Source organism: Vidua chalybeata, chromosome 8 (genome assembly GCF_026979565.1).
Source record: "Vidua chalybeata isolate OUT-0048 chromosome 8, bVidCha1 merged haplotype, whole genome shotgun sequence".
Lineage (NCBI taxonomy): Eukaryota > Metazoa > Chordata > Aves > Passeriformes > Viduidae > Vidua > Vidua chalybeata.
The window spans coordinates 28988768-29011350 of NC_071537.1; the positions used below are offsets into that span (position 1 = coordinate 28988768).

General features: G+C 42.9%; 1 protein-coding gene across 1 annotated transcript in view; it reads right to left on the reverse strand.

Annotated features, from left to right (window-relative positions):
• Positions 1 to 671: 671 nt before the first annotated feature.
• ANK3 (ankyrin 3) overlaps positions 672 to 22583 on the reverse strand; it is a 306368-nt gene continuing 284456 nt past the window's right edge. Inside the window, exons 44-50 of the mRNA XM_053948490.1 lie at positions 21074 to 21746; positions 18810 to 19185; positions 15053 to 15151; positions 7163 to 7246; positions 6983 to 7042; positions 5098 to 5190; positions 672 to 2074 (exon numbers count right to left, since the gene is read on the reverse strand). Of these exons, the coding sequence (XP_053804465.1) occupies positions 5122 to 5190; positions 6983 to 7042; positions 7163 to 7246; positions 15053 to 15151; positions 18810 to 19185; positions 21074 to 21746 (1361 nt within the window). The 3' untranslated portion in view covers positions 672 to 2074; positions 5098 to 5121. The remainder of the gene's footprint in view (positions 2075 to 5097; positions 5191 to 6982; positions 7043 to 7162; positions 7247 to 15052; positions 15152 to 18809; positions 19186 to 21073; positions 21747 to 22583) is intronic.

Genomic DNA, 22583 nt, shown 5'->3' on the forward strand with positions numbered 1-22583 from the left:
GGGTGCTTCCTCAGGTGCCAAAGCTGGAGTGAAGTACCTCATCTTCCTGTTGCCTTAAAAGCCAGGTAAAACACACAGATCCCTGAGTAATAAACTGTATTTACTGCACCTGAGCAGAAGCCTGCAGTTCAGAGAGTGTGTGTACTGATGCTGCCTACAAACCTCTGTTTTGGCCACTCTTTATAGTGCTCTGTCACCCATAATATACAGGAAGTGCATGCAATACACAGGGGATGCACATTTTAACGTCCTCATGGGCTGTGGGTCTGTAATTGATCTGACTGATACTGGGGAGAAAATTGCTTTTGGTTGTGCTTTTCCTGGTTCTTGACAGGGCAAAAGAATTTACAGGAGGTCCAGACCTCACACGTGTTGGAGAAAGGGCTGCACATACCCCTGTTGCAAAGGCCCTTTCCCCACATCTCCAATCCAGGGAGTGGCTTTTCTTTAGCTTTGCTGGGCATGTGCTGCTGGCTGCTGTGTTTTCCTCTGCTGCCCCGACCTGGGGAGAGCCTGCCAAGTGACGGCCTGTCACACTGGGAAGATGAAGAGGTGGATTAGACAAAAGAAACAGAGAGGAAACGCAGATGAAAGCCAGAGGCAGATAACTGCTGGCCTTGCGAAGCCTCACATCTGTGGGGTACAAGAACACTGCCAAATACACGTTATCCAAGAGTTTTAACACAATTTATTTTATGCTTAAATAATCAACTAGATCATCCAGTGTTTGTTGTTTTCATACATATGTAATTAGAGCTATTATCAATGAATGCTGTTTCCATATGAATATAATCAACAAATTAAAGTATTTCACCAAAAACCAAATAAAAATGCCCTTTAAAACACAGCAGCCTTAACAACCTAATATTACACTGCTAGGATGATTACAGATGATTGGCTTACTGAAAGATTCTACATCTTATAGCCAGTACACAATACAGTAATAATTTTACAGCGTGCTGCCAGTCTATTAGCTAATAATTTCTCTTCAGTTCATTTAAAAATATCCCAAACTTGTACTCCTTAGAGCACCAACCCACTTCTAAAGCTGCAAGCATTACCCCCATTATAAAGCAAGAACAGATAGCACCCCCCTCCCCATAATGCAACTACTGTATATGTTATGGGTCTTAGGTCATTTCATTGAAAAATTGGCAACAGCAACAAATATTAGATGAAGGGCTTTGTGTTTACAGATAAAATCTTATTTTTCATGTTGCGGAATAGTGTTTGCAAAACTGGAAAAGATTTAATCAAAATAAGGTGAAACACATGCATCAAAATATTAGTACTCTGAAGAAAAATTTTCACAGAACTACAGAATTCCTCATTTTGGGAATCATTTAAATTTGCAGCAGATTTTAAAGATTTTTTTAAAATCAAGCTAGCGATTTTGCATATACAAACATTATAATTGCTAATATACAAGAATCTGTGAAGATACACCCAGAATATCCCTGTAGGTGCAGCCATTTGAGACACCTAGCCTGCTCAATGCATTTGCAATATTCTGTTTGTGATCGAAAAGGCAGTGCCTTATCAACACTTATTCTATTTTGTTAGAATTTATACAGTGTTATTTATTTACAGCAAAACTATTGATGTTTAAAAAAGAAACAAATAGTGTTTTATACCCTGACAGTTTGGGTCCAAGAAAAATAAGGCGAGCTGTTGTGGATTTTAGTATTTTTAGTGTCTTTCCATGGTTTAACCACTTTGTCTTCGCACATCCTCTCTGGCCACAGGAATTTATTTCTTTTGAGATGACATCAAACTGCTTGAGAGAAGCTGTTAACAGCATGGCATCTTGTATATACACTGCATTGGTAACTCAGTACCCTCCAATCCTGTGAATGAACGTGAATTTCCATGCTCTGTAAATTGGCTCATGCTAAATTAATTTTTCGTTTGGGATTTTTTTTTTTGGTTTTTTTTTTTTTTTCCTTTTGCATAAAAACCATGCGGTTAATGTGGGGAAGCAGCAAACACACGCACACTTTTATAGGTGAATGTTTAATTCCTGTTGATTTTTCTTCCATGAGTGTCCCTCTAGAATACTGGCAGTAAAAGCACACTGTGGAGAGAAAACAGAGAACAAATAATTTCAGAAATATCTTGTTAGAATCAGTTTCATGCCTTTCCCTGACTAAACAGAAATGTAACTGGCACGATGGAATTCTGCAATAGGCTAAATCACACAGTTTCTAGGTAGGCAGTGACATCAGCTGAGCTCCAGCGTGAGGGGAAAATGCAGCTGCAGATGTCCACACTGCTCATGAACCGATTTACAAATATGTTTGCAGCACACTGCATTTCATCACCCCGGACATGCCACCAGCTCATCTGATCCAATGATGACAAGGAATCGGTTCTTTAGTTGTGGAAGGAACAGCATCATCTCCAGATGGAGAGAGCTGCTGCTTCCACAGCACGTTTTTCTTCATTGTGCGCAAGCATCCCCGCAGTGATGGAAAACCTGCTCCCCTCGCACATCCACCTCTGCCAGTTGCTCAGGGAACATTCCTGCAGAGCCAGGAATGCAGCGCCCAGCCTTTAGGAGGCTTGGTGAAGGACAAAAGCACGGACAAGGAGCAGCGCCATCCATCTCCCTCCAGCCTGGCTTGCATGAGTGGCATCGAGGAGAGACGGTGCCCCGCAAACCAGAGCCACGCACATAAGGACAGCAAGTTTGTGACATTTGTTGAACACCAGCAGCAGAGAGGGCAGGAAGCAGAAATACAAACACAGCAGTGAGCAGGAGCTGGAAGCCCCGCGGCTCTCCAGCACCTGGGCACAGGGCAGCCTGCTCGGGAGCGGGACTGGCGCGGTGCCGGCAGGGCTCAGGCTGGCACGGACATGCCTGTTCACTAATCAGGTCACAGGTCCACACACATTCCCCAGGAGTGCTTGCAGTCTCCTTCCACGCTAAAGCAATCTGTCCTTGCCCACATCTACAGTTGTCATAAATCTGTCCTGCTGCTGAGAGCCGCCTGTTCCCACTGCAGCAGTCACGCCAGCTCACACCGTGCTGTCCTGCGGAACTGCACGCAGGAGTTCTTGGCTTCTCCTTTCAGCCTGTGCTTCACAGTGGGCTTATCTGCAATGGTGACAGGGACGTTTTCACAGCAAAACCTAGCTAACATCGTGATTTTTTTCAAACACTCCAAAAAAAAAAAAGAACCACCTCTGCCTGCCCAACAGGATTTTTTTTCTATTTTATGATTACAAAACAGTTTTTCTACAGAATTCCCTGCCTGGGCAAACACATCCCCTTCTGCATCAAAATGAAATGTTTTTAATGGGCTCTTGACCAGACTCGCAATTATGTAATGCACATTTGGTCATGCTTATCATATCAAAGTTTGGAGCACAGAGATTCATCTTACAGGACAAAGTTTCCCCAGAGCAAAGGTTCATTATCTAAGGCAGACTCTCTGAGTTCCTCAGGGGCTCTAGCATGGAAGACTTGCCTACTGGAAATCACAGGAGAAATGCATCAGCAGTCATGGGAGCAGATCTGATTCTGAGGAACTCAGACTCTGGCTTCCTGAAGGTCAGACTGTTTCATACATTAGGCAAAGACTGCCTAATATATGTAATTTTATTTTAAAATGAAATGGTTATCCCTGGTGTCTTTTGCATCAAACTCATATGCTGGCAGGCTCTTTAACTGCATTGCTTATGGGGTTCAACGCCCCATCTTGCCTTCAATGCCTGAATTTACACATTTCTGCTGCTTTGCCCCTGCAGATTGACAGTGGAAACAGCACGGGACCCAACATGGGACACAATTTCATACAAACAGTGCCATCGCTTTGGCTTGCTTTACTCCCATATCCTTGAGCTCCATAAAGGGGAAAGCTGTGTCAAAAGAATCACCTCCCTTTTCCAAACAATAAATATTTTATGAGTGTGTTGAGCACCAAGCCACGTGAAGCTGTATTATTCTATTAGCACACACAGGAGGACTCTCAGTAAAAGCAGGAATTCAGGTGGATGCAGTAGGTGCTAACCAGATACTGAAATCACACCAGTCACCTCACAGAGCTTGCTCCTTGGGGCTTGATCCCATAAATCCCTCGGCTAGATCCCACACACTGAGTGCTGTTTGTCTAAATGGCTCTACTCACATGCACAGAACACCTGTAGGGCCAGGGGGCTGTAGGGCTACCTTACATTGCATCAGTTAGAAGGGACTGGTGACTCAAGAGAGACTCTGCTTCTGTCTGTCCGTTTCCTCACTATCTGGTCTATTTACCAGGTCCTGTTTATTCTGTTCTTAAACCTTACAGTCAATCCCATACCATATGCACAGTAAAAGGATAATACACAGTCTTGCACTTCATAAATGCTTCCTCTGTCCAATTCCTGAAACCCAACAAAGCTAAGAGAGAAGAGCAGAAAAAAGACATGTCCATGGTAAACCTACACACTTGGAGCCATGACAGATGGACCAGCATCGAAAGACACACAGGCACATCTCTGTGTGTTGCTGTGTCAGTGAGACAAAGCAGCCTCTGGCTTCTTTTCTTCACATCTTTACAGAGTCCCCTGCCAGGATGTCTTTGTGCATTGGGGTTTAGCTTGGGAAGTCCTTATACCATCAGCTGCTAGCTTGCTACAATCATTAAGGCTGGATCAATAAAATTCCACAAGAAACAGTTGGTAGGGATTATTTGTTGGCAAATATTGAGACACTTCACTTACAAGGACTTTGACTTGCATAACTGCCCTCAAATCACATGTCTGACAGTGGAAGAAGCATTTTACTCCTAGGTTTATGTGTGTGCAGCTCCTTTACTATTTAAGTTTTTAAGGGTAGAAAGTTCTATGTATTACAAACACTAGACACTGTAAAATTCCCAGAAATTTTGCACATGCCTGAATATTGCTTTGCTTTATTTTCCAAGAAGTAAAGATTAATTTCTATACGTGAACACAAGGTCATTTTCTGCTTACAAGATCAAGGGCCAGCTATTCAGGTCTGCAGCTGGAAAGCAAAGTCAGGGTAGCAGAGGCAAGCCTTTGTGCAGCCCAGGTGTTGTTCCCCATGCTGGCAAAAGCCTTCAACAAGGGAAGAAAATTGATCACACTGACCGTTCAGTGGTTGGCTTTCAGCTTTCATGAGTAACTTTTCTTTTCCACGTGTCTGACTTCTTTCTTTGTCTTAACCTTATAAGCTTCTCCCTGCTTTAAAGGAAAAGTATAAACATTAACATAGTCTGCAGAGAGCACTCATAATTGTAAACCAGCTTCCAAAACAGGATACACATTTTGCTGTAACAGGATAAGTAAAAAGCAGTTAAATCACATTAACACTTCATTTCAAAGATACACACAATCTATTTATCCACTCTGCTGAGCTGCAAAAGCACAGGTCTGAAATATCATCTTCAAGTAGAAAACACAGCTCTACAATTTCGGCCTGACCCCTGGGTTGGAGTGCCCGGCTGGCAGTCAGTCCTCGGCAGAGCCCCTGCTGCCAACTGCAGTGGGAGCCAGTGCCACTGACAGGGAAAAATCCCCTTTCCCAGCTGTCTCCTGGGTCAACTGAATTGGTGGGCATTCCCAACAGCATAGGCTGTGGCTGCTCTTATGATGTTTCACAACGTCTGTGCTTTAAAGTGAGCAGGTTAGTAACGGAATAAAGGGAAGAGGAAGAAAGCCAGCAAAAACCACCACTGAAGCAGCACAGAAGTAAAACCAATGACAGTGACAAGCAGTGCAGGTTTCAGTGTCTTTAAAACAGTAAACCCCAAAATAAAGTTCACCTTTGCTCATTAAAAGGAGCTCAATAATCATCTAAAAATAAATTCTCCAGTAATCACAAGCCTCACTCACATCAGAGAAAGGCATCTGTTTATGTGAGGCTATGGGCAGAATTTACCCCTCAGGTGATCTGCATTGATGTATTTGTAACTATTTGTAGTTTCCAACTAATCTAATCTGGTGCAGCAAATTGAAAACGCTTGCCCCTTGCTGGGCAGGATTTTTTTCCTTCATAAACAACCAAGAAAGAGGGAATGGAAATAAGTTTGTTTCCATTCTCTTATTTCTGTGACTTATGTGTCCCCAGCTTTTTTTCTTTTTTTTTATTGTCAGTAAAGAAAGGGTATTTGTTATCTTCCTTTCTGAATCTGTTTTCACTCAGACAGGAATTGCATTAGCACCAGTGACAGTTTTACTGAGCAGAGATGTCTGAGGGCCATGTGCTGGGGAAGAAGGCACAAGCTCCTCTGAAGCCATTTGTTTACAGAGGCGATGCCCATTCCTCCAAGGCCTCCTTGGGACAGATGACAGCTGAGGCACAGCCTGCCCACTCCTGTCCCTGTCACTGAAGCCCTTCCCAAGAGGGGCTGGGGTGTGCTGGCACACAATAGTCCTACTCTGCCCACTGTCAGGGTGATACAGTGGGCATAGTCCAGGCCTGAAGAAGGCTTCCAATTTTGATCACCAGGGACAAAATCCTGTCTTGGTGCTTGCTTGTAAAGGATACCATTCCTTGGGTATGTTCTCGTTGACCTGAGTCCTGCAAACCCTCAGTCACCAGCACCAGGGGTATCACACCAAGGTGAGTGAGAGGCCACTGGGATCAGACTGCAGCTCATTCCTTTGGGCTGGTGGAAAAGCCACACAATCCACCTATAGCTGTAAGGCACAGATTCTGCAAGAGCTTAACCAAACACACAGACACGGCTCAACTTGATGGCACAAAGCAGGACCCAAACCCATGGCTTAGACCTGCTGCCTGTTTTACAGAAACACACCTTGATGCCCTGGGCCAACAGAATTCAGCTGGGCCCCCTTGACACCGCCCCTGCCCTGTGATCCCAACGCACAACTTGCCAATAACTGCAAGCACCACACTTTTTGCCAAGGCTTCTTGTTAAATGCAAACCTCCAGCCCTTTAGCAGCACTTTCTAGCAGTCAACACAACCCTCTGCGCCTACTGTTATTTCCTGGTAGGCCCCGTTGCATTACCATTTCACCAACTTTCCTCTCATGGGGGATAACAACACGTCTTACTACCTTCCGGGTGATCTGTGGGAAGCAATACATGAAAGGTATCGATTTTTTTTCCTAGATTCTAAAGGGAAAAAGTATGTTAAAAGAAGTTACTTGAATGCAAAAACTCAGAGCAGTGATGTAATTCATGATTACTTTTCTCGTGATGACGTTGCCTTCTTCATCGGTAAACTGTTCCTCTGTTACAGATTCACCAGGAATGTTTTTTGCTTCCTCACCCTAAAGAACGTGTTATAAGATTAGCAATAGAGCCTATATTCTGTCAAACCCACACATATTTCCACACCAATCCAAGCAACAAGCACATGCTAGCTTCAACTTTATGTAACACTTTGCTTTATGTCACACGAACAGTATGAAAGCCTCATTCATTTAGCAATGCTGATACCTGTGCATTTATCCTACAAAATGTTTCCTTAAAGCCTGCAGGGAGCTTCTAGCACACTGCTCTTATTAACCAATGCATGTCAGGAACTCTCTGGGCAACAAAATTGAGTGGTCAGTCTGAGTCCTATGAGACATCCCTTAGCTTTTCACAGCCTCTCAGTGAAACTCAACAGTGCTTCTGCACTCACAGAAACATGGCCTAACATGGGGGAAATCTGGGACTTAAAAAGATAGGTCTGCCTATAGCTTGCTAAACACGAGGTCTTAAACACAAACACAGAAGACAGACAGGACTTCTCAGCACTTACAAAGGAAGGAAGTTATCTTACGTGACACTTTGCCCGGCATGGTGCCACCGTGGCGAGCAGCCTCGGCAGCCCGGTCCATGACTTACTGAGATCAGCAGCACTGCAGCCATCACTTCTTGTAGGACCAGCAATTTATAGCGTGTAAATAAATGTAAAAGCAGTTTCCTAGCTGCTATGCCAGTGACTTAATTCCACTTAAAGGAATTACTGTTTAAATCACAAATAAATGACATGAGTTTAGAGTCTGAGCCCAGCTGGCAGTCATGAACTTATGTTCCAAAAGAACTTTGCTAACTTAACCTCACAAAGTCATATTTCCAAACCTGGGTGCTGAAGCAAGCACTGTTTTGATGCCTCAAAAATATCCATTGTTTGTGCTTATATCTTGGCAAGATAAAAGAAAGGCAAACATAATGATACTGTAGCTGGCCTACATATGAAAATTTTCCGCTTGTAAATGAATAATGCAAACAAAAAAAAAAAATCTTTAAAACTTTTCTTCTCCCCTCACCCTCAACCCACTATGGAAAAATTATAAGTAGAGGGAAGAAGCAGAAAGAAAACATTGTATAAAACACATGATAACAATATTAACTACAAAACAATATTTGAAAGTAGACTATTACAGCTTTTGTAATGCTTCGATGTACTGAACAGCACAGGGCAAATCCAGTTTCTATTTACTCTGGTCTAGACAACACTACATAGTTGTCTGCATAAGCTCCTGGCCCTGCTTTATAATAAACAAATACAGTGATGCCATGTGTATTTTTTTTAAACAGTATTCCCTACTAATGCAGCTTTTTCAAGATGTACAATGTAACACTGGGATTGTACATTATTTCTAAGCTCTAAGCAAAAAAAACCTTGCCTTTTGTTTACAAGCCATTTGTGGTCTTTTCTAGCCAAGCTTTTCCATTTTCCTCGCCTGGCAGCAGGCAGGAGCCAGAGGGGAATACTGCAGAGCAGAGCCCCTGGCCATGTTTGTCATTCTTCACAAGTACAGAATTTCTGCTGGTTTCTCACTGAAAGCTGTACTGAAGTCACCACTTGATAATTAAGCAATGTAATTCAGACATTTTACACATCTTTTTCCGCAGGCTTTCACAGACTGTTGGCAAACTGTACAACTTGCTGAACTTTGGTGCTTCAGGAAGCATTGCTAAGAGAAGGACAGGCTCCACAGCCAGGTGGATTCCACTGCACAGGGACATAAGGATGAGGTCCTGTGCCTGAGACACACCTAGCTGAGGTGCCTGGGCCAGGGAATGTTGGCATCCCTACAAAAGCACAGCAGAACAAACAGCTACTGAGGCCTTCAGATGGAGCCTGAAAAATTCATTCCCCAGAAGGAGAAATGGCACACCTGGCTGGGCACTGCACCAGGCTCTGTGCAGGAGGAGGGAAGTGCGAGGCTGGTCCCTGCTGCGAGCGGGGCCCCAGCGGCAGCCGGCTGCTTCCTTTCTCACGAGAACGGGATGGGACTGCTGCCAGGCAGGGGCAGTGACTGGGGAAAGGGTTTGGGAACTGAAACCTGTGGGGTTTCCTACTCACAAAGAGATGGGAGGGGGAAAGACTGATTCTGGAGACTTCACACTTTAATCAGATGCAGAGCAGATGGGGAACTAGATGCACAGTTTCTTTCCTGGCCTTCCACATGTGGGTTCAGAGACTCCCCAATGGGCTCCAACATAGTACCCCAAGGAGCAGGAGGGAACCCTGGCACAGACATCCCATGGAGCACAGAGGTATGGAAAGGTTCCCTCCTGTGAGCAGGGTCTTCAAAGCCACTACAATAAAGCCCATGAAAACCAGAAATAAAATAACATGGCCAGTAGCAATGTCACCAGACTACTTGGCACACCAACACCATTTATATGTACTGGTTCTTTGACTCCTTACTGCAGCTACCAGCAAGGTTATCCCTTAAAACAACCTAGCGAGAATTACTGTGTCCAGTGTCAAAATAAATGAAAAGTGCATTGCTGCACTAAAAGATGTCTCCTGGAAGAAAATGTAGTTTTAAAGGTGTGGTGAATTTTGGGTTTTAATTAGCTACATGGTCCTTTAAGCACAATTTAAGGATAAATGCTGTAAATACTCAGCAGTCAGCGTGCATGAAATCCAGCTTTCACAATTCTCTTGCTGGTGGGTAGTTAAACAAATTGCAGGAGGGCTCACAACTGGCAGGAGGTAGATCTGATTTACTGACTTTTCTAATCCTATGCAGTTATAAAGATGGATGTTTGCTAGGAAAAAAACCCTACCCACTGGCAGCTTTAGTTGCAAGAGCTCAAATCAACATTGGGTTAGAATGGCACATTAGATGACCTTGTCAACAAGAGCTGTTTTTAAACACAAAGCTGGTGCATCTGCGTCACAGCTAGAGAATAAAATTCTTTCCGCTGCATCATACTTATGTGGGCTTCATTTTACCCTTGACCAGTCAAAATCACTGTCACAATACCAAAAGCTTTAGAAAGGCAGGGAGAAAAGCTAATAACGTGATTACTGGAAGCCCAGTTATATCCCTGGGACTGAAGCATACAAAGGCTGTAGTCTGCAAGCCTCAGCTCCAGAACATGCCATGAAGCTTTGCAAAGCAGAGTGCTTTAATGTCACCCTGCTCACTGGAGTGTAGTCCTGCCAAAACCAGCTGGTATCCTCTCTCTGTTGCTCTCCAGGGCAGGAGAACCAAAGAGCAGTTTCCTCAAAGTCTTCTGCCAGCTCCACTGATTTTCTTAACAGTTATTTGCAGATTATGGGTGTTCCCAGGGACCTTCAGATAAATGGAGTTATACAGTCAGTGCTGCAGTGTTGTGCCAAAGTTCACTGTAGATTTGTCAGAGCTCTGGTTTTCTTTCATGTTTGTTTTGTTACTAGAGGGATAATAGTCCCTTTTATTCCTTCCATACATCTAGTGTTGTTGAAACAGTGGAGAAAAAAGGTGCAGCTGGATGCATCTTACCGACATGGATAAAAGGGAATTTAAAAGCAGGAGGAAATAAGCAAGATGGAAAGACCCTAAATATTTAATTTTGCCAAAGACCAGAGGCAATGCCGCAATGGGAACAGGAGCTGCACGGAGTGCTCAGACCTCTTCCCTCACTGGCCTAAGCCACATCAGGACATAATCCCTTCAGTCTCGAGATCACATTCTTGTAATGCATGAGCAGCAGCTGTGCCTCAGTCTCCTTGGGGTCTCGAGCCTCCATGGCAGCAGCAGAAGAAACAAACATCTTTCATTAAGGTCATTTTCATTAGTGAGTTCTGCCTGCTCAGGGAGACCTTGTTAATCAGATGCCACAACTCTCCGCCTGCGCCCATGCTGAGTCTGTAGTTGCTTGTTTGCAGATGTATTGCTAAAGCCACAGGAGGGGGAGAAAAATCCCAACAAAACAGGCCAGGCAAGGAGACCTGAGAGCAAACGGTGCTGCAAAAGGGACAGAGTATAGTCCACTACTGGGAGCTGGGGCACAGGTCTGGTGGCATGGAGGACACGCCTCAGAACAGCACTTGCAGTCTGGGGTTTGATTTACTCCACGTTATCTTACTGAGACCAGCAGCTCCAACTCTGATGGGGCAGGACAGGGAGAGGGCACTTACCTGCAGCTCTCCCAGCCAGACAGAGACTGCAGTAGAGATGCTGTGCCCAGCTGAACACACTAAAGGAAATGCTTCCCACTTTCCTCACACAGGGCACAGGCACTTAATTCTTATCACCTACAGGATGGCCACATTTTATTTTTCATAAAAAAGCTTCCCCTGAACAGCAAGACCATGGAAGCTGCTGGTTCTACCTTTGACTAACTGCTGCTCAGGCCACTTCTCCTGTACAGGCTGCACCAAACCCTCCATGATCAGTAATGGAGCATTTCATGGGCAAAATGCACAGAAAGGGACAAATCTTCAATAAAAATTGGAAAGAAATAGCTAAAGTACAAGATACTAAATTACATCAGATTTGAATAACCACTGCTTAGAAATATATTTTATTTTCCATTACATTCTACCATAAACCTTTTGGCAAGAATCTTATTAAAAACAGCTTTAGCAAAAATTTGTATCCATGAAAGATTTAACAACCTCTGAAAAAGCATGAATAATTGGACACTGGTTCCTGCCATGGCTGAATAACAGGAGATTTGGATCAGGCTTTGAATGTCCACATTGTGGCAAGCACTCTTATTTTCCCCTTGTGTGCTAATTGCTCGCATTCCTGCACTACCATAAACCAATTTCTTTTGCAATACCCCATCCCATCAATCCACCATGTGAACACAAGAGGGGAAAGGAAGAAAAACAAAAACATCTGCACTACCTTGAGGTTAGAATAGGATCCTATTACATGTGGAAATGGGTATCAGTCCTTGCTTGTCTGGTTTTATGGGCTCAGCCCTCTGAAGTGCTAAATCCCATGGGAATGTGCTCAAGAGTACTGAGCACTTGACAGGATTCAGCTCTTGGACTGCTGGGAAAATACCTCAGTGGGAGAGAAAAGTATTTCCCCATATTTGGGCCAGGACAGAGAATTAAGGTAGCAGTTAAACGGAAGTAATAGTGTTAGCAATACTGCAGAATGGCACGGAAAGGAAAAACAAGTTGGGAAAGAAGAGCAAAGGTGATGAAGCAATTCAGCCCTGACTGTACCTGTGGTGGCAAAGCCTTTTTCCCACAGCACTCAATTTATCTTCAAGGTTTCAGTGCCAGTAAACTTTATGCCTGCAGGCTGTGTGAGTACCTCTGTTGCTTTAAATGCAACATGAAGGCAGTAATGAATACCAGGAAGAGCAATTAATATTAGGGAAAAATCTTTACTGTGAGGCTGGTGAGACACTGACACAGGTTGCCCAGAGAAGTTGTGGATGACCCATCTGTGGAACGTTCAAAGCCAGGCTGGATGGGGCTCTGAGCATCCCGGTCTGCTGGTAGGTGTACCCATGGCACGGGGTTAGAACTGGACAACCTTTAATGTCCCTTCCAACCCAAGCTATTCTATGATCCTTTTAATAAGGGCTTCAGTAACCCAGTTCCCACATGCAGTTCTGCTGAGTGGAGGCTCCAAGCACACCCTCATTCCCTGCCCACTGCTGCTGGACATAGGCTGGCTGTGGGGCTGGGCAAGCACTCACTTTGCCAGGCACTGAGGCACTGGCAGGTGAGAACCTGCTGCTCCTGGTCGCTGCTCGGGGCCCTGCAGCAGCAGAGTGAGTTATTTTCCCTCTGCAGGCTGCAAGCATTGCTCCAGGCCTCCACATCCTGAGAGCTCTTCCCTGATGGAGGAGCTGTACCTCAGCTTGTGCATGCTCTCACAGTGATTTCAGTTCACCCAAAGTGAACCTCTGATCTCAGGAATGGGCAGCAAAATGTCCCTATCAACGTTAAATCTTGATTTTTCCATTTCATACCACCTTTTCATGGACTTTACATGATCAAAATGGTTGCTTCCACTATCAAATTCATTCTCTAAAAGGCCTGATGACTGTTGCTTTCAAACTTTTTCTTGTTCTCTTTTGAGCTTATCTTAAGATGCAGAGTGGGGGATAAAAAAAGAAGCTATAAATGATCAGAAAATAACCAAAGAATCACATGTATTTTCTAATCAAGAGACAGGTACAGCTCTAATCCAGATGACATCAGACACGTTCCCAACAGCGCGGGTTCAGCCGCCTCCACTCGCCATGCACACCCTTCCCACTGGGTCTGCACTAGCTGCAGGTTCCAACACTAAATATGCTGCTTTACCATGGCTCTGTTAAAAGCTCTACCCCAAATTATACCACCGCATTTCAAATCAATTTTCTGTGCCTTTCTCTAAACACAGGGGCTGTAAGAGAGAGAGCAAGAGAAAGCTGCCTTTGACACGCTTTCCTCCTTTCTACTCCAACACTTCCTGACTGCAAACCAGCAGACACCAAAATAGTTCAGCCATAAATTGGGTGGGGGCCCTTAGCCACAGGCCAACTATGCAGTCTTTGAATCTGCAGCACACTTACACTCTGTGTGTTACCAGAGACTCCTGCAGCACTGGAGGGGCCTGCCCTGTTTGAAAACAGAAAGCACATTCCTAAGCCTGAGCAGTCAGGGCTTATCTGCAGGGGGAATTACTGAGGAAGGGTTGTACCCTGACAGGCCCAGGGCCTTTCAGGGAAGGCAGCAGGTTCTGCCTGGGGAGATGGGGGATTGGACAAAACATTCATTTCTGCTGAGCTCAGTTTTGCCATCCCTGTCCTGTCCCAAATGGAAGCACGACGGCAATACTGAAGGAATTCACCTTTCCTCTTCCAAAAGCATCTGCACCTTGGACTCTTTGCAGCTGTGCAGAGCAGCCTATCTGCCACCCACATTACACAAAAGGTGCAGTGCCTTTTGTGGTGTGCAGACTACTCTCAACAAAGCATGCAAGCAACAGAGATATAGATATGTGCAATTGAAATGTCACAATTTATTCCTAAAGTAACAATTACAGCTCAGACAAACTGCACTAGTGCTGTAATAGCACTAAGGTGCCCTGCTGGTTTTTTTATTTTTTCAGGGCTTGGCTACATGATTTTCTAATAAGAATCTAATAAATCCTGTAAGTTACTGAGGAATTACATAATGGTTTATGTTAGAGACTTATTTTCTCATGCTCTATACTGCAGGAAAATAATGTCATACTATGACCACAAAAAATATTATAAGGGCAAAACCAATTATTTATATGATTATACCATTGTTATCAGTATATATAGTATATTGTGCTGTAAGTAAAGGCTATCTGTACATAAATATAATAAATAGAGTCTACTGAGGGCAATGCAAGGACTTTATTAACTTCAGTAGATTTAAAATCAGGATCATCTGCTGTAGTGAGAAAGTTTTCCAGAACACATTAAGCACTTAGGACCACAAGTTTCAACCAGAGTGCGTGCCTCATACTTTCCTATATCCCACTCATATATTCCTACATATGTTTTATTTGCAACACAGAAATTTTTGAAGAAAAAAAAAAAAAAGGAAATATTGTTACCCATCTTGTTTGGTAGCTCATATTTGCTCTACAGGAGACCAACATGCTGCATCTAGCTGCAGTCTTTAAGATGCCATGCACAACAGTGGCAGTGAAGGACACAGCACTCCATGCAGCACAGTTGTTTTCCAACAGAAGACACCCATAAACCTGTGTTAAAGCAAGGAAAGGCAACCTAGCACTGGGTTATAAATCCATACTGGCCATGGAAAGCACATTACCACAGGGGCTCCAGTATGCCAAAACTGACATTCTGACACAGCAGACCAAACCCATTTTCATGCCAACGTCACCTCAAGAAAGCAAATCACAAAGTACCTTCAGAATCAACCGCCGTCGGTAAACTCTCGTAGTAATTCTCTGCTCTTCACCTGAGCTTGAATCACTCTCAATCTCACTGTCACTGTCACTACATTCCTAATAAATGCAGTTTTAGTACATTTGAACAGCACGTTTGCAAGACAGAACATGCTGATCAGGACTAGGAGAAGAAAACAGAGGTTATCACGGACAGTGTTTCCCCTGTCTCTGTTATGTACATAATGACTCGCAGTTTCACTGCTGAAGTACATGATGGGAGGAGGCCTTTTTGCTCCTTGGCATGCTGTAACCTGATAATTACACCAGCTATGGAATATCTCAGCAGCTCTCAAGTCTAAGAAAATGCTATTTGGAATGCATCTGACCTGTGAAATTTCAAAACCTTACGTAATTCTTTTAAATTTTATGTAAAAAAACCCCCTAAACCTTGTCACAGCTCTTTTTTTTTTTTTTCTCCTAAAAATTATTCTTTCAAACAAGTTTATGGATTCACAAGGTATGGGAAGTGAATTTCCTAATTAAAAAAAAAGAAGACAGTCACACAGAAAGATTCAGTGGAGCACCTCCACACAGAACGTTACAAAAAAGCCTTCTGAAGAACTTCTCCATGTAAATGGCTTTCCTGCTCAGTGTTTATCTGCTTTTATAAGTGGCAAAACTGCAGTGTGAAGCACAATCATTCTGCATTTTTCCAAGAAGGGAGCTGTTAGAGCTCAGCTCGATGGGCAAGCCTGGAGCTGGTCTCAGCCTGACAGGTATCTCAGCTCCACACAGGTGTTACTCTGTCCTGGCACCCTCTGCCAGCCCCGGTGCTTTCGCCTCCAAAATCCAAGGAGCTCAGCTCTGGGGCTGAGCAGCTCTGTGTGCACATGCTGGACAAAGGGCTTCCCACCTCTGTGTGTGACAGACCCTCTTCCCATGACATTCAGCTGAACCAACCCTTTCCTGAACAGAGAAATTTGATAATTTTCTCTGTGTTTTACTCAATGATAACCCCAAACTGATTTTAAAATCATGGATAGTAGATATTGTGAACTGCATATCTATTTCTCTTTCTGAATCTGGCCCAAGACGTCCTAAACAAGAAGCAATTCTCAGAAATTATGTGCAAAATAAGAGTGGGCATAGGTGGGTGGAGGAGAAAAGAACTATATAACAAAAAGCATTTAGGGCACGATGACAGAATTCATCTGCAGTCCTCTGGCACTAGTCAAATATAGATACAAAAAATTACAAGCCAATCCTCTCCTGAAGAAGTAACAAGAAAGCAGAAGATTTCCAGAGGGCATGAAAGCTTTAGACGAGGAGTTATTTTTAATAAACAGCTTTAAGTGGTTTATTTGTGATGGAATTCTGGCACTGAGAGTCACCTTGACCATGTACTGGACATCACCCTCTTTGTAACAACAGAGCAACTGTGCTGTGTTCTTCTCATTTAAAAAGACCACTGGAATCTGATGCTTGAGCATTTGTAGAGAATTTTATGACCTACACCATTACTGCAATGCTTTTGTAAATGTTTATGTGGATTTGGAATGAGGCCAAGGATTTGTTTCATCCACATCACCAGGCATCAGACCAGCACCAGCCTGAGTTTCATCTCTTGGTGCAAACTCTGTGCCAAAACACTGCTGCAGCCCTTCTCCTGCAGATGGGTGACTATTGCTTCCTGGCTCTTTCCAAATGGGTCACAGACAAAAATATCTTACTTTGGCAAGTAGTTTTAGTTTGTTCCCACTTTCTTTCCACAGAAGTAAATCTATTTCTTCCATACTTTTCTCTTTATGGAGCACTTCTGAAGAATGCCTTGCAGAAGGACTGCAGTTGGAATTTTCTTTCTGTTTTCATGATAGCACGTGAAATGCCTCACCATGAAGTGGACTGCATTAGTAATTAAACTTATTGAATTCAAATTAGATTAGAATGCATTACTGAAGAAATATCAACAAGACAATAGAAGCAGTTCATGTCATTCTAATAGATGCTAGTTTCTTACCCATTCATGCTTCATGAGAGACCCACATTTTGAAATGACATTATTTTCTGATACCAGTTTATTCAAAGATCATGCCTATAAAAAGACTTATTATTTAGTAAATAAGATTATCAGCCTTTACCATTAAAGCAAAGCAGTGCAGAGAGCACACCTAAGAAAAGCACTTGCTTATTCTTCTCAATCCAGATGGGATATCCAACAGTAAAGAGCACACAAAGTGGGTGACAGCTTCTCTTCCCACTGCTGGGAATGCAGAGGGGGAAGTGCAGCATGTCAGCACACCCTCAGCACATTACAGCGTGCATCCACACTCCTGCATTTAATCAGAGCATGGCACCACCAGACTGAGGTCTGCCCCAAAATCTACAAACACTGAGAAACGTTGCCATCTGCCTTTAACTGCCTTTGAAGAAGGCAAAGGCTTTTGCATTTTTTAAGTATTCTAGTAATTAGCAAACATTAAGAAAGATCTTAATGTGTCACGAACTAATAAAAAGATAATAACAATCATATGCTGCATAACTGCTGAAACTGATTACATTACCATCTAATAAAAGAATTCTTGGTTGTGTAATTGAAAGAATAGCTTTAAATGAACTAATTTAAACCTGAATGATTTACTGCAGCCCACCAGAGCCAACATTTTTAATGTGCTACAATAAAAAAAAAATCTATATCATGTAGAAACAATTCTACTGAAAAATCTTGCTTCCAAAAGTTAAAATCTCCTCCTGCATTATACCCAAGAAAAGACAATCTCAACAGAGAGAGGAATGTAGAAGAAACTCTGCAATTCCCCTTTTCAGCCTGGTTCCCTGCTGGCCCTGAGGTTTATTCTGTGGCGATGCTCCCACTGCTGGGGTGTGAGGTGCACACAGCTACTGGACAAGCCATTCTTTGAGTCAGCTTTCCTTCTAAGCTTCTGGTAAATAAATAGAAGCAACTGAGAATGCTAGCAAAATCTTTATTTTCGGAAAGTAACTTATAACTGGGTTCTGCAGTTAACGGTCCATGAGTCAGGCAAGGTAGAAAGGGAGGGGAGCCCCTCAGCAGCATTTTAAGGAGAAAGAACCACCACCTGGAAAAATGCTTTACACATTTAAAAATCTTTTGATTTGTCTTGGCTGGATGGACTCTAAAACTGGGATGAGCAAGGCCATGAAAAAAAAAAAAAAATAAGGAGAAGATTAAATATCACCCAAAATAATTTTTTCTGCAAATTAACAGAGCGAAAAAAAATGCAGGTCGTTTTGGAGAAAAAGAGCAAGACAGAGCCTGAAGGGTCCCTATACTTCTTTGCTCCTATCATTTGCTTCAATGTCACAGAAGAGTGGGAAGCCAGTGGCAACACCTTAGTGGAAACAGATGGAGTACGGCTGAGCTGTTTGGCACTGCTTGCATAGGTGGTATGCCATGGCAGGGAAGGGGCTGTTCCCCAGCGATGCAGAACAGCTCCCAGAGGCTGCTCTAACCTCTTCCAGGGCTCAGGGCCAGGCAGGGAGGGCATTTTGCAGCCCTTCTTGGCTCCCCTGCCTGACTCCACCCTATTCTATTCACAACACAAAAATTTCCAGTATTTTTCTCAACTCCATTTTTCTCAGTTCAGTAATAAACTGAAAAGGCATAAAGAAGGATAAGAAAAAAAAAACCCTAACCCTGTCATGAACAACATTACAAGTCGCACAAAAAAAATTGTCAACCAATATGTCAAGCAACAGGGACTCCTCACACTGTTAATTATTACAGGACATACTGTACCTTCTGTTCAGACATTATTGCTCCCTCCTCCTCTTGGATGCTTGTTCTTGGCTTGCCATCCTCAGAAGTACTCCAGCCCATCTTCTTCACACTGACAGGCACAGATGTTTTGCTGCCTTCTGTTGTTGGCTTGCTGGTCTCTTCCAAAGATTTCTGATATGCTGTTGATGATAATGTTTGCTCATCAGTACCAGTTGAGATCTGGGACTTGGTTTTCAGGACTTCTTTGTCACTGTGTTTTCCCACATCATTTAAAGCTTCCTGGATGTAGGATTTAGTTTTTGCCTCTGATGTGGACTCAGATAGGCTTCCATTTGTTTCTGGCTTCCCTTCTCCTTTGACATATGAGGTAACAGAATCCCGACATTGGTCCGAACTACAAGCAAAAAAGAAAGGAATAGACAGCTGTTCAGGGCTTAAATCACAGGCAGAAGGGCAAAGCACCAAGCCTTTTACTGAACCTCCAGTCTGAGCCCATACATTTCACACAGAGAAAAGTAAAACTTTAGATTCCACTTGCAGACATCAATCTGTTTAACAACCTTGTCTTCTGTATCGTGGCATCATTTCAGAAGCAATGAAAATACGGTGGACACTGGAAACAAGGCCAAATGTTTTATGTTAATCTCCTTCCACTTGGTAGAGGGGAGTAAAAAGAGAAAAAAAAAAAACCAGAAAACCTACCAGTTCTCTTGTATAATCATGAGCTAAAGCCTCAAGGCACTTATTTTTAAACCTCTCTCTAATCAAAGAGGTGATGAAAGTATCTGGTACCATGCAATTACCAGTTATTTTTCCCCCAAAGTACAATATCTGTACTCCAGATAGGTCTTGCCTTTTGAAAAATCTGCAAATAAGTCCTTAGATGCTGCAGAGTCTCAATAATATGCAGAGCCAAAGGCAAGGAAGGTTACAAAAACATAAAAAGCTGACCAGAATTTTGTGTCAGATTACCTATGGAGAGGTTTCCCCTGCACTTCTGATAAACAGTTTTCTTTTCCTTTGTATTTTTCTCACTTTATGTTAAAAACTATGACTGTGTAATGATGACATATGAAAATATACCAGCTGCTTGCTGGCAAAACTCTTACAAAAGATAGCAAAGTGAATTCATCTAGCTAGAAATTGGTATCTTCTTAAGGAAGCCCCTTTACTTCCAGAAGTGATCTATTTTACTAATTTAACACAATATAAAATGCAGAATAACAACACTTGCTTAACAACAGGAATCACATCAGTAGTAGTTCAAGTGCTTTACAGCATTTGCTGAAATCAATGACCGAATTCTCACTGGATTTGATGAGAGAGTATCTAATGCTACCTTGAACCTTAAAACATCCTGAGTCAAAGATGCAGAGGATGTAAAGTGCTGACAGACAAATGATCACTGTGCAGATAATCATTCTGTGCTGATTTATAGCTCCTGCAGACCTGGCTCCTTCAATTAGTGATCACAGGAACCCCTTGCCCAGCAGGCACAGGAGGGCTGAACAGCACAACACATATTGACAATGTGGAAAGCTTAAGGAGGTCCAAGGACTGGCTGGAAAAGCTCGTACAAGAGAAAAGCACTCAAGATAAATATACAGAAAGCATCCCTCTCAGCAGGTCATTATGCCAAAGACAAGTGGAGCTTGGGAGAGTGCAGCGCATAGATCCCCTCTCCTTCCTCTGCAGCCACTGCTGGGAGAGAACACACAGGACTAGGCGGGTTTGGTATCACCATCCTAACCTTCTTATGCCTCGTAACTCATCTTTTAAGAAGTCTAGTAAATTAGCATGACATAATATGCTTGAAGTAAGTGTTATAAAAAGTGACAATTCAAAAACTGGCTTATGGGAAAAGTAACAATTATCTGAGGGACGGCAAAGAGATGTAAATGGAAAGGATGACTACTATAAAGGTGCTCAAAAATAAGAGTAATGTAGTATCGTGGTTTCAGATAATGTTCTTGATTCCAGCTACATCTGTGCACCACTGAGATGAATTAGAAATAGAAATACACAAGATAAAGAATATGAAATGAAACATTACCTGCTAAAGATAATATGAAATACTTCTCAAATGCCTATATCGAGAATGAAACCTGATAAATACACATTTTAAAAGACAAATATATCTGAGGCCAAACCAAGATTTTCTTTTAAATGTATATATAAGCAAATAGACATGTTCTCACAGAGCAGAGAACAGCAGTGCTGCTGGTGGCCGAGGCAGCATGGGCAGCCTGCTGACACGCCCACTGCAGCGCAGGGGTGCTCACCTCTCATCCAAGCGATCCAGCAGGCTGCTGCCTATCCTGCGTCCCGACGTCGGCGCCTCCGAGACGCTGGAGGAGTCAGGCTGCCAACCTGTAATTGAAGACATTTCGCGTTCTGCTTGTTGAACACCTTTAAGAATTGACCACACTCTTTCTTCCGTCATCTCCTCAGACTCAGCTCCTTCTTCCAGACGAATGTCCTCAAACAGAGACTTAAACTTTTCTGCCGTCATCTCCTCATCAGTACCAGACTTTTCTCTCTCAGGCTGTTCAGTCCTCACTCCTCTTTTACTAGTCTCTTCACTCTGCCTTTGTTTAGCATCTTTGGATATCCCGCCATAATTACCGAGATACCGTGGAAAATCTTTAAGGTCCACTTCCTCCAACTGGCTCTCGCCTATGGAAATACCTTTAGGTGTTCCTTCGCTAGGCACTGAGAAATCAACTTTGCTGTCATCCAGTGAAGTGTCCTCTTCAGTCACCACTGGCGGTGCTGCTGCTGTACCATCTACGTGTCCCTGGGAGGTCACTAACACGTCACTCAGTCTACTGGGAGTTCTAAGGGGTGACTCTAGGCTAGAGGTGTCGCTAAGGAAATCATCCTGGTGCAAAGGGGTGGGCGGCACGAAGCGCAACCCAGTGGGAGTTTCCAGTTCCACTTGAATGGAGGGATAACCTAAGGAAGACAGCACATTTGGACTGACTGGGATGAAACGTGGAGCAACAAATAAGCAAATGCCAAATGATTAATGGGTTACATAAAGTATGAAACATACAAGGAGGTGCCGGTGTATAAGAACCAATGCAGTTCTGATAGATTTTGTTACTTTGTCCTAAAGAAATGGAACAAAGATGAGTACTGCCAGTGAATATTACAGTGAAGCCAGTACTTCTGACTATTTTTTTAATAGTCTGTAAAGTTTTCAGCAATTGCTTGTGCAGCCATTTAAAACATTTTCAAGCTATAGCAGATTGTCTTATAGGCATGCAATAAATTAAATGTGGACAAGGGTGGTTGTCCCTTTACACACAAGACAATCTCTTGCAGTCATATTGTGTAAATCTTTATTTCCAAGTTTTTTTTTTTTTTTTTTTAATTTGGAAATTTAATGAACAGATTTTAAAGACAGCAGTAGATCACAACATAGGACAGCCACTTTTTTGTGGTATTCTTTCTAAAACAGGTCCACATTTTTAATATGCTTTTATATAAAAATACACAATACCAGAAATACAGTGTTACTAGCATATACCTCCAATCTAACCACAGAGTACAAGAATGGACTAGTTGAAGAATGAAGAATAGAAATGGATCCTAATGAGGATACTAAAAGATAGTAGATCTAAGTATACAGCAGGATAAAAAAACTAAAGTAAGGAAGTTAACAAAGGGATAAAAGAACAAACAAGGGAGAGCTATATGAATATTTCAGGTACAGTGAAGTTATTCGGGTGAGAGGACTGTGGTGAGTAAGGAGATCTTGGTGATCTTGAAGATTGAGGTGATCTTGGT